The sequence below is a fragment of the Eschrichtius robustus genome, chromosome 1, assembly GCF_028021215.1.
Source record: "Eschrichtius robustus isolate mEscRob2 chromosome 1, mEscRob2.pri, whole genome shotgun sequence".
Lineage (NCBI taxonomy): Eukaryota > Metazoa > Chordata > Mammalia > Artiodactyla > Eschrichtiidae > Eschrichtius > Eschrichtius robustus.
The window spans coordinates 195,553,128-195,566,268 of NC_090824.1; the positions used below are offsets into that span (position 1 = coordinate 195,553,128).

The 13,141-nt window shown below is 38.1% G+C and overlaps 1 protein-coding gene across 1 annotated transcript in view; it reads right to left on the reverse strand.

The window, feature by feature from the left end:
- Window positions 1-13,141, reverse strand: part of CUBN (cubilin) — a 277,317-nt gene that overhangs the window by 217,558 nt on the left and 46,618 nt on the right. Inside the window, exons 19-22 of the mRNA XM_068562017.1 lie at window positions 6,643-6,787; window positions 6,237-6,415; window positions 2,550-2,715; window positions 1,998-2,214 (exon numbers count right to left, since the gene is read on the reverse strand). Of these exons, the coding sequence (XP_068418118.1) occupies window positions 1,998-2,214; window positions 2,550-2,715; window positions 6,237-6,415; window positions 6,643-6,787 (707 nt within the window). The remainder of the gene's footprint in view (window positions 1-1,997; window positions 2,215-2,549; window positions 2,716-6,236; window positions 6,416-6,642; window positions 6,788-13,141) is intronic.

The window sequence follows — 13,141 nt, forward strand, 5'->3', positions numbered from 1 at the left end:
TATACAGGTGGAATCTATTGTCTTTACCCAGCTGGCCTATGCAGAGGTAAGAGTTTGATTACTAAACCATGTCAAGTTTTTGCTGAAGAAAACAATTTTACTCAGAAAAACTCTTGTAGTAAAGCTAAAAGTAGAATTGTAATAAAAGACATTATGTCGTGAGCTTTTATCTAGAGAAACATTTATAAGAAGGAGTGGCTAGAAAATAGAAATCTCAATTCAGAGAACACTTGGTAAAAGTAACTTAATGGAATGACAGGGGGAAAAAAATAGAAACCAAAATAAGACAAAGTATTAAATATGGGAAATGGATGAGTTAATTTCTGTAAAAGAAAAAGGAAAAGAAAAGGTGTATAATACCATTTCAGTGTTAAAAATGACTTGATATCTTGATCAAAACAAAGGTAGATGAATTAATTAATATTCTAAATGTCTCTCTATATGCCCATGTCTGCCAAATTTGGATTAGATCATTGTAGTTTATGTCATTCAGCAAAAATTATGTATTTTTCAGTGATTACAAGTCAAGTACCATAAAAGAGAAAAAGAGAAAAAGAAGGAATTTTAAAAACTTAAAGATTAAGACAAGAAAGATCAAAAAATGAAAAGGGAGAATAAAACTGGGGGAAAAAATAAGTTTAAGGAAATAATGGATAAAGAAAAATGTTTAAAAAATGGATGAGGAAAAAGAAAATGAAATACAAAAAGAAGGGGAAAAAAGGAATCAGGAGATATCTATTTCCAACAAAGATGTAATAACAGGGGCTGGATTTACATAATCTTGTATCTGAAACAACTGAAAATCTGGACAAAAATAGATAGAACAATGGCTCTCAGGACACTGGCTATCAAGCAGTGAAGGACAATGACGCTTCAGAGACAGGAGACAAGTGAGTTTAAAAGCAAAACTGGAAATGATCAAACTGTTTCAAAGTAACTTAACTGCATCCCAAAACAAAGCTCAAGAATACAGTAGTGTCCAGTGCACAAACACAAAATTGAAAATGTCTGTCATCCTATCAAATATTACCAAGCATGAAAAGAAGGAGGAAAGTATGACCCATAATGAGAAGAAAAATTGATCAATCTAAACATCGCAAGAAATGACACGGAGGACTGAATTAGCAGAAAAAGACATAAAAATAGTTATAACTGTATCCCACCAATTTAAGAAGCTAGAGGCAAAAAAATTAATGTGTAAAGTAGAGATGTGGAAGATATAAAAGATGGCCCCAGATGAATTTCCAGAAGTGAAAACTACCATGTCTGAGATGAAAAGATGCATTTGGTAGGATTAATAGCAGATAGACACTGTAGAAAAGAAGATTAGTGCACTCGAATACAGAGTAATAGAAACTTTCCAAAATGAAATGCACAGAGAACAAAGACACAAAATCAAATGAAGAGAGTATCAATGAGTTCTGGGACAACATCAAATGGCCTAAGATACATGTAATCAGAGTCCCAAGGGGAGGGGAGACAGAAAAAGCATTTCAAGAACTAATGGTCCAAAATGTTTCATATTTCATAAAACTGTAAACCCTCAGGTCCAAGGAGCTCAACAAAATATTAGCCTGACTGAGAAAACTCAGATGAAAAATGAGTACATACAGAATGATGCCACTTTTATATAATTCCAGAATATGCAAACTAATGTACAGTGATAGAAAGCAGTTTAGTGGTTTCCTGGGGTTGGGGATGAGGAGCAAAAGTGAGGAATTGTAACAGGCAGGAAGAAGGTGTGAGGGTAATGGATATGTGCATTATCTTGATTTTGGTGATGGCTTCATGGGTATATCCACATGCCGAAAGGTAATTACTAATGGTCAAGGCTACAGAGTAGTGAGTAGTGATGTAGAAATGGTCACTGAGAAGTGTGTTGATCTCACCTGGTTTTTATAACACAACATGATGGACTTTAAATCCATCACTGAAGCAGGAGTGCAAGAAAGCAGGAGGTTTTTGTGTTAAAAAATCTAAAAACAAAATAATCTCACCTCCCAAGAGATGTCTGAGAACCAGTGTCATAAACTTCTAGATAGTCCTTTGTGCAATTGTAATGAAACTCCAGATGAAATTCCCTGAATCTCAGAAGAATCAGGTGACCAGGTTGGACTATTACGTGCCAGGTACAGTTGACACCATGGGGGTAGATATTTGGATGGCCAGGACTTTGAATGCTTCCTGTTGACTCTGTAAGAACTTTTCCACATGCTGTTGAAATAAAAATAATAATACTTATCAGAACAAGTAACCAACAAATAAATAATTTCAAATAAAATAATCTGATCACAACCTCTTAAAAGGTTCCTTCTATGTCACTGAAGATAACCTAGTTTTTCTCTTATTAATAGACATCAAATAATTACTGACATGTGCTGATTAGGAAATATATATATTTTCTTTGCCTTTGAGTGTACTTTAAAATTTTTACAGTGTAGATGACTACACATCTGTAGTGTAGATTAAATTTCTATAATAATTTATTTCCATTGTTCACTTATTCTGATACAAGCCCAAGAGGCAAAGTAGGGGAGTCAATCTCTTACCCAAAGCCGCAGTACTAAATTTAGCCATGAAACCATGATTTTCAGCAGAAGAACTTTTCACGAATATGACATGAAGAGAATTGTACACGGATGTTATAAACGAAGGTATGTCTGTGCCACAATACTTTTTATTTTCAGGAGAACCCAAAATGGAACTGCTACCAATCTAAGTAAAAAAGATATGTTCAAATTTATTTTGTTAGATATTTATTTTGGAAAACTGCTTCAAAAATAATTTTTTCTAAAATGTTTATTAGTATAGTAAAAATCAATTTTAGAATATTTTAATCTCCCGGAAAGAAACTCTATCCCCCTTAGCAGCCGCACCCCATCCCCCTCAAACCCCAGCCCCAGGATGCCACTAATCTACTTTCTGTTTCTATAAGATTGCCTCTTCTGGACATTTCAAATAAGTGAAATCATACAATATGTGGTCTTTTGTAACTAGCTACTTTCACTTAGCATAATGTTTTCAAAGTTCATCCATTTTGTATCATGTGTCATTATTTCATTTCTTTTTAATGCCATATAATAATCCACTGTATGGATATATCATATTTTATTAATACACATCAGTTGATGGACGTTTAGGTTGTTTTTACATTTTGGCTACTATGAATAACGACTGTAGTCATTCATGTACAAATTTTTGTGTGGATGTTTATTTTCCTTTCCCTTCGGTGTATACCTAGAAGTGGAATTGCTGGATCAAATGATAACTCTACGTTTAACTTTTTGAGGAGCTGCCAATTGTTTTCCAAAGCAGCTGTACCATTTAAATGCTCATCAGAAGTGTGTAAGTGTAAAAGGGCTCCAATTTCAACACTTGTTATTATCTGACTTCTTGATTATAGTATCCTAGCGGGTGTGAAGCAGTATCTCATTGTGGTTTGATTTGTTATTTCCCTGATGATTAGTGATGTTGAGCATCTTTTTCATGTGTTTACTGACTATTTGTACATCTTCTTTAAAGAAATATATATTCATATTCTTTGCCCATTTAAAAAATTAGATTTGTTTTTAATTTCGATGAAGTCCAATTTTTCTTTTGTTGCATTTTTTTGTGTCAGATCTAAGAAGGCTTTGCCTAACCCAAGGTCACAGATATTTACTCCTATGTTTTCTTCAAGAGTTTCATAGTTTCAGCTACAAAATTTAGGTCTATGGTCCATTTTGAGTTAATTTTTGTGTATGGTATAAGGAAGGAGTCCAGTTCCATGATTTTGCATGTGCATATTCAGCACCACTTGAAAAAACTACTTTTTCCCATTGAATTGTCTTGGCACCCTTTTGAAACATCAATTGGTCATAAAAGTATGAATTTATTTCTGGATTTTCTATTCTGTTCCATTGCTCCATATTTTTAACATCACCTGAATAACACACTGTCTTGATTATTATAGTTTTGTTCTAAGTTTTAAAATCATAATTGTGACTCCACCAATGTTGTTCTTTTTCAACAATGCTTTTGGTTATTCTGGTTCCCTTGCATTTCCATTAGAAGTTTACAATCAGCTTGTGAATTTCTGCAAAAATGCCCACTGGGATTTTGATAGAGATTGAATTAAATCTTTAGATAAATTTAAGGAGTACTGCCATCTTAACAATATCATGTCTTCTAATCCATTAACATGAGATGTCTTTCTATTTATTTAGGTCTTCAATTTCCTTCAGTGGCATCTTGTAGCTTTCAGAGTACAAATTTTACATGTCTTTTTAAAGCTATATTCCTCAATATTTATTCTTTTTTGCTATTGTAAATGGAATTGTTTCCTTGATTTCATTTTCAAATTGTTCATTGCTAGTATATAAAAAAGAAATGACTTTCATATTTTGATCTTGTATCCCACAACCTGCTGAATTTATTAGTTCTAATAGTTTATGTGTGTGTGTTTGTGTATAGATTCCTTATGATTTTTTTTTTTTTAATTTATTTATTTATGGCTGTGTTGGGTCTTCGTTTCTGTGCGAGGGCTTTCTCTAGCTGCGGCGAGCGGGGGCCACTCTTCATCGCCGTGCGCGGACCTCTCATTATCGCGGCCTCTCTTGTTGCGGAGCACAGGCTCCAGAGGCACAGGGTCAGTAACTGCAGCTCACGGGCCTAGTTGCTCCGCGGCACGTGGGATCCTCCCAGACCAGGGCTCGAACCCGTGTCCCCTGCATTGGCATGCAGACTCTCAACCACTGCGCCACCAGGGAAGCCCTCCTTATGATTTTTTATATACAACATCATGTTATCTGTGAACTGAGATAATTGTATTCCTTCCTTTTCATTCTGGATGCATTTTATTTCCTTTCCTTGCTTAATTGTCCTAACTAGAATTTCCAGTATTTTTTTTTTTTTTTTTTTTTTGCTTGTAGCAGGAAGGCATTTATTTATTCATTCAACAAATGGGGCTTGAGCTCCTTCTGTTTGCCGGGCCCCCCCCTCCTCCCCTCAAAAACAAAAACAATCTCGCTTTCAAGACTCAGGTCGTCTCATAGATTCGAAACCTTTGCAGCAAATATTGATACTACAGTACTGAACTTTAAAATTTTATCCTCACAAATTCAATCTCATGAACCTATTAACTATCATGGTTCCAGCTGAAAAAGCCCACTTTTCTTTTTTTAACGTTGCCTTCTCGCTATATGATGTGATAACCTCTTAAAAGGACTTTGTGTGTTTAGATCACACACTCAAATATGCCCAGACTTGTTTCTCCCGCCCCTGTCCCCATCCTCCCATCTCTGCTGCCTTCCTCACCGCCCGTTTCGGCCCTTCGGGAGGGACTCTGCCTATGCGAGCTCGTGGGCATCTCTACCCTCGTGGGTCTTTTTAAAAAAACACCCAAAACCTGCCAACAATGCACATCCTCACACGTTTTTCCACTCTTTGCTTTCTTTCACTTAGTGTCTCCTGGGGTTGGGCCCCCATCAGTGTAGGAACTGTCCTGCGGTTTGTAGCAACGGCAGGCCACTCCTCTGAAAGGAGGGACTAACTCGTGTCACCTGGTTATTCCTGGTTTCGTGGTCAAGACAAGAAGGTCAGCCTTCGTGTCCAGGTGAGGCAGCTGAGGGCACCGGCGGCCCTCCCTAAACGGCCGAGAGGGAACCCCTAACGTGGCCGCGGGGCATTGTCAGCCCAGAGCCGAGTCTGGGAAGGGCTGGGAGACCCAGAGGCCACCCCACTGCTCCGCTCCAGTATAATGTTGAATACAAGTGGTGAGAACAGACATCTTTGTCTTTTTACTGACCATAGAGGCAAAGCATTTAGTGTTTCATCACTAAATATAATGTTAGCTGTGGGTTTTTTTATAGATGCCCTTTATCAGATTAGGGAGGTTCCCTTCTATTCTTGGTTTGTTGAGTGTTTTTATCATGAAAAGGTATTGAACTCTGTCAAATGCTTTTTTTTTCTTGCATCTATTGAGGTAACTATGTGGGTGTGTTTATTTTTCCTTTATTTTATTTTACACTGACTGATTTTTGGACAGATACCAACCTTGCCTTCCTGGGATAAATCCCATTTGGTCATGGTATATAATCCTCTTTATATGCTGCTGGATTCAGTTAGCTAGAATTTTGTTGAGGATTTTGCACCTATAAACTAGTTTTGTTTCATGTAACTGATTTGAGGAAAACGTGACATAATATTTTTAATAATATCCAATCAAGTGCAAATATTCAGAAGCGTTTTACTCTCACCTCAATATAATCTGTATCACAGTGAGCAGAACTTCCCATGTCAAAGGCAGTGAAGTTGAGAAGAACCACTTGGCTTTGGGGTTGGTGGACGGTCCACCTGCAGATCCTTTCTCCTGGATACACATTAGGATAAAAGGGCGAGCGAATGACCCCTTCTCCAGTTAATTCACCTCCACAAGCTGTAAGTATGAAAATGATAGTAGTGTTTGTCCAGAGATAAATGACTGTTGCCCTCCATTTTACTGCAAAGTTTCACTCTGCATAAGGACATAATGGAATGTAACACTACTATTAGAATTTCCCCCTTACCACTGGAGGACATAAAATTACTCAATTATTTCAAGAAATGGAAATGTTACAATCAGGCAAATGAGACATTTAAAAATTAAGGCATAAGTTTTCTTACCGACTTGATAAACAGCACTGAAACTAGCTCTTGCAACAGAAGCATCTATTTTAAGCCTGATCCAGATACTATTAGTAATGGATTTGATGTGAGAGAGGGTTTCATTGCCACAGACTTTTCCAAGTAAGGTTTGATCATCTCGAACCTAAACAGAAGAATAAAATTGATCTGTAATCCTAATCAAGAGTCCTAATCAATCAAGAAAAGGAATAAAAAAAGAAAATAAGCACAAATACAAAAAATTAAAAATGACAAACATGATACAAATACACAGATACTGAAACACTTGTTTAACATGATAATTCTATGTACAGCACTATGTTAATGTAGTTGACTGTTTGAAATGGTTATTTCCAGAAAAATATAAATTACTAAAGTTATCTCAAGGAGAAGAAAAATAAAATCTGAATAGACGATAAGCCATGGATAAAACTGGATATAATACAAATAATTAGTTCCCCCCCAAAAAACTCCTAGAAGATGCTCTACCTGGTAAGTTACATTAAACTTCTAAGGAAAAGATAATTCCCATATATAATTTGTTCTAAGGAACCCGCAAACATGGAACAATTCCCAAATAATTTTTCTCAGAACCATCTCACCAAATCCCAACATAGATAATACAAAGGAAAACTATGGGTAGATCTCATCTATTAATATAGATACAAAAATGCTAAACACGGTTCTAGAAAAATGAGTTCTCTCCATTGTTAGGCTTATATATCAAATAAAACATGAGGATAAGAGTAATGCAAGGATTGTTTCAAATTATATATATATATATATTTTTTTTTTTTTTTAACATCTTTATTGAAGTATAATTGCTTTCAGTGGTGTGTTAGTTTCTGCTTTATAACAAAGTGAATCAGCTATACATATACATATATCCCCATATCTCCTCCCTCTTGAGCCTCCCTCCCACCCTCCCTATCCCACCCCTCTAGGTGGTCACAAAGCACTGAGCTGATCTCCCTGTGCTATGCGGCTGCTTCCCACTAGCTATCTATTTTACATTTGGGAGTGTATATATGTCCATGCCACTCTCTCACTTCGTCCCAGCTTACCCTTCCCCCTCCCCGTGTCCTCAAGTCCATTCTCTACATCTGCGTCTTTATTCCTGTCCTGCCCCTAGGTTCTTCATAACTTTTTTTTTCTTTAGATTCCATATATATGTGTTAGCATACAGTATTTGTTTTTCTCTTTCTGACTTACTTTTCTCTGTATGACAGACTATAGGTCCATCCACCTCACTACAAATAACTCTCAAATTATAAATTAAGCTCACCAATAGATCCAATAAGCTAAACTATTTATCTCTATAGATGTCAAAAAGTTTGTTAGCAGTCCTATTTATTAGAAACAAAACTCTTAGAAAGTCAGGAGCAAAAGAAAATTTCCTTCATATTATAAAGACCACCTATTTTAAATCAATAGTCAGTATCTTATAGTGTGGTGGCCATGAGCATGGTCTACGGAGCCATGTAAACTGGATTCAATTCCCACCTCTGTCACTTACAAACCTCCGCACTTAATAACTTTGAACAAGTTACTAAATCTAAGCCAAACTCAAGCAGTTGGAGGAAACAGATGAAACAAACGTGTGAATTCCTTAGCGAAATGCCTAGTACTAGAAAAGGTGGACTGAAGAATAGCTATTGTTATTCTTGACCTTTTTGAAGTTCCTCACTCAAATCAGGAATTCTTCCATGGATATTCATACTACCTTTGTTCTACAGAATTCTTTTGGAAGAGCTAGCCATCCACCTATTAATCCACTCCCTCGACTAACATCTTCAAGGCATCAGCAAACACCAGGGCCTGTACTGGTGATACTGTTGTGAAAGACAGTCACTGCTCACAAGAACTCACAACAAGCAAGCACTTGTTTTTCAAAAGCATGAGTGTCACGTTCGGGGAAGTAGACAGCGCTCTCTTACTCCTTAACACGATGGTTCTCCACAGGTACCTCAATTAGGCATTTTGGAAATCCGTGGAGGCATACTTGGTTTTGTTTTCATTATTAACAGGATGGTGGTGGGGCGCTACTGGCATTTAGTGGCTGGGGACCAAAGATACTAAACACCCTGAAATGTGAGAGACAGTCACACACAACGAGGATTCTCCTATCTCCTATGTGACCTTCAAGGCAGTGACAGTTATAAGTGTAAAATCTAGCTCTATTTTATATACCAAATGCAAAATATTTTTGCTCAATTCTAATACACACCAGATTTTCCAGGATTACAAGTAGAGTGTAAATCAAAAGAAGTTCTTTTTTTTTTCTCCTGGAAATCTGCCAAGAATTGGTCACCATTTCAGAAAATTCACCAACCTACATAGCCATGTCAGCCTGCGTTTTTAGTGCAGCATTGATAGGGTTTAGGGAGCAAACAAATTACGACTTCATTCTGTCTTCAAGTGCAGCTTGCCTAGGCTTTTAACATACTGCCGTAATTTTTTTTTTTACTTTGCTTTATTTCTCCTAAATCTTACACTTACAATTTTATTTTTATTTATATAATGTATGTATACAACGTGAGCTGATACTATCTATGAATTTCATTTCAGAATAGCATAAGGTTGATATAAGAAGGTCTTAGACTGTAGAGAACCATTGGCTTAACCAAATACTCTGAACTCCTACAGAGAATTAGGCAATATTTCTCAGCAGAAGTAACCTTTAAGTTGAAACTTGGAAGAATATCCAGGTCAAAGGGAATGGGCAGTAAAGGGAAGAGCTTAAAAGTATAATCCTCAAAGCTGGTAGGGATATGGTAACATGTTACTCCCATGCACAACTGGGTGGAAGTATAAAGTTCTGGAAAATAATTGGACAGTATGTGTCAGGAGTCTTGGAAATGTTAATAGTTTTGGACCCGGTAACTTCACTTCTCACACTCTGTCATAAGGAAATCATTCAAGATGCAGACAAAGACACACAAGCTTCCACATCAGAGTATGCTCTATAAACACAAGAATTGAAAATATTCCACATGTCTAATAATAGGAGGGTGATTAAATAAATCATGGTACAGCCATATGATAGAGTCTTACACAGACACTGGAAATCGCATGCCTCTCCACTGACTCATCCCAAACCAGTTCCTTTCTATGAGCTGTAACGCAAATTTCACACACAGCCATAAAGTTACGCTACATAGCTCTCCAACCAAACAGCAAATCTCTGCAGGAAGAGAAAATTTCCATATCACCTTCAGCATCTAACACAGAACTTTGCAAATAGGTGTCTGACAGACACTTGTTGATTCATTAATCTGAAGGCGTGGTATGATGGTTCAATTTTTGTTAGAGATGCAGGCATACTACAGTTCTTGGAAACCAGAAAGCATGAAACACGGAGTAAGATATCCTCCTCCTCCTGAACCCTCTGGGGTGCCGTTCGCTTCTGCTAAGACCGTAGCGAACGTCTCTCTTTTCTATTTTGCCCATTAGAAGATGACAAGGAGGAAGAAAAACAGCCAAATAGCAGCAGAGCAAGCTAAAGCAGGCCGTTCCCCTGGGCCTCACTAATGAAATTCAAGGACTTCAGCAAGCAGAAAGGCAGCTGCAGTCCAAATGCTTTAAGAGGAACTTATAGGGCTCAAGGGCTTTAAACCTAGAAGGTACAATTGATTTTGGCTATGTTTCTCTCTCTCGGTGGAAATGAAACCTTATTAATTCTGAAAGTCTATATTCTCCCTGGATCCCAGGCATGGCAATACTATAACCACAATCCCTCAGTGCTCTAAAGTGACCCCAATCATGCGGCAGCGCATCCTGTATTCACCATCTTAGGGCTTGTGAATTTGCATGCCTCTGCCCCCTCAGCGAAGACAAAAACCTCTTTCGTTTTTCCTAATTATTCAACTTCCTCCCGAAAAAGACTGAATATCTCACAAGCTCATGGCCTTGTGACTTGTGATGTCTCCCTATGGAGATTTAATATTTACCCTTCCCATTGACTCTGGGCTTGGCCACAGGGCTCGCTCTGCCCAAAAGAATGTGAGCAGAAGTGACCGGGCAGTTTCCAAGTAGAAGCTTTGGAGGTCACTGCATGATTCAGCCGTCTTTTCCTTTCTGCTCTCACAAGACCGAGGGCTGGGGTCCCAGGGACAGATGGTACAGGGGCCAGATCAGCAGAACTGCCACTGATACCAGACTAGCATGTTAACACCAGTGGAGAAAAAACATATGTCGTTGTAAGCCGCAGAAATGTTCTGTTATTGCTTTTGATTTGTTTTATTGTTATTGACTGTTTGTTACTGCGGTGTAATCAAGAAAGACGACTCATGTTTCAGCCTGGTTTGTACTGTTTCTTAAGAAGTCAGCTGAAGTCATGCCACGGTCACTTGCATCAGCACACCAAATTCATTCTTTACTGTGGATCACGTTTGCAAAGAAATGACAAGGACCATTCCAAATTCCAGTGTTCTGGGGACCAGGCCCAGATTTTTCATTGTTTGCTTTATTCATTCAGCAAACACTGATTGTTTCAGGCTCAGAGATCCAATTTATAATCTGTGACCCATGGTTTTTAACCCTGTGGAATAGCCCAGATGCTTCTGATCTTTACATCAGCAGGTGGATCTAGTTCCTGAAGACAAACTGCTCATACAAAAGTTTTTTTTAATGAAAAATAGTTCTTATAAAGGAGCCATGTCCTGTAGAAAGAGCTAAAATTAACTGGGCTGAAAAACACAGTTTATCTGAAATTTTAGGTGTATCTGAAGCCCAGTCAGAAGTAAGCTTTAACATCTGTAATGGATCAGGTCCTAAAGCCAGGACTTAATATATGTGCTCATTTGTTCATATCTGCTACATATCCAGATTTGTTTTTATATAACAATTTCAAAAATTTGATTAAGTATTAAATCATAATTCACAGCAAACGAAATATGCTGGCACTGAGGCTTGGTCCAACCAAGAGCTGAAAACAGAACCTTACCATACAGTAATGTTTAACATGTGGCTTCTTGTGAAGCGAGCGTTGGGTTGAAATGCCCCTTAGCTAAACAAAGACTTGATCCCGGAGACCAGCCTTGGGTTCATCTGGGTACACAGGAGCCGGGGTGGGGGGAAGCGGGGTGGCGATGTAGCCCCATTCCAAATGAGAGACTGAAGGGTGAGGGTAAGAGATGAGAGAAGCCACACAGGGACTAAAAATTATTTTCTTAGGTTATTATCCTTCGTTATGCATTATTATGTTTCTGATTTCACAGTTAAAATTTTAAAGCTTTTTATGCCTCTGGAAACAGTGGTGCTTCTAATATATCTATCAATAGAGTAAATTTATCCTTTATCTGCTTTTTTTAAAAAAAATCTGCTTTTTCTCACATCAGGACTACAGGGCTAGTTTTACCTAGAAGCGTGTCCCTACATGACTGCAAACTCCAGTATGTCACCTGCTTCCACCTCTCTTCTCCTCCCCGTCGTCATCATCATCATCGGAATCACTGTCATGTTAACTTTTACCCGCCATTCCTGGTGATCCAGGCACTGTGCTAAGAACGTTCTAATTGTTGCTCTTTTCATTTAGCAAAGCTAACTTCTTTACCCCCACGTACAGAGCCCTACAAGATCTAGTTCCTGCCCAACTCTTGTTTCTCTCCTCCTCTCCTTTGTGATTGCAGTCGCACCACTCTATTTTCAATTCTTGATGTTTGTCATGTTTTTTCTCAGTTCAGTGTCTAAGGCTATGTTGGTACCTCTAGCTGGAATCCTCCTTCTCTTAGCTCTTTGCATTGCTAACCCCTTCTCATCTTCAGACTCAAAATATGACATCCTTAGGGAAGCGACCCCTGACCGTTCAACTAAAGACATCAGCCCTGTTATTTTCTTTCATATACTTTCTTTCCTTCACAATACTCTTCCCACCTTGAAACTACGTAGTCGTGTGCTTACTTGTTTAATATCTCTTGTGTTTTACATACCCATCCCCGACACAGTGCCTGGCATCCAAGCTGTTTGATAGATATTCAGAGAATGAAGAGATAAATGAGTGAATGACCTCTTCTAATCCTTCTGTAACCAGTAGTAGTAGTATTATTCCTATTATGCATGAGAAAACTGAGGCTTACTGATGTTAAACATCATGCCTTCAGTAAAACAGAGAGTTGAAGTCCTTTGTCATGTTTTCATGCAATATTGTTCTCATTTCTACCAGACAGCGTGGGTCATCCTCTCGATCTGCCCCAGCAGTTTGGAGCATTCTTGATTATCCCGATTTCCACAGCTTCCTCTTCTCTCTCACTGCTCTCCGTCTCACTTGTTCCATGGGGTTTGTAAACACGCAACTCCTTTACACACAGGAAGGATCTACGCTATGCGATCCCTCACAACTCCAGAACTAGGTGGTTCTACCACCTCAGTCTATCTCCTGGCCCCCACCATGCCAATCTGTAGAATAATTTCACCTGAGCAATAGCACATTTTAGCACTTCATTAAAAAGCATCAGGATGGCAGAGCAATTTTGGAAAAACTGTGTTGACAACAAAAGTG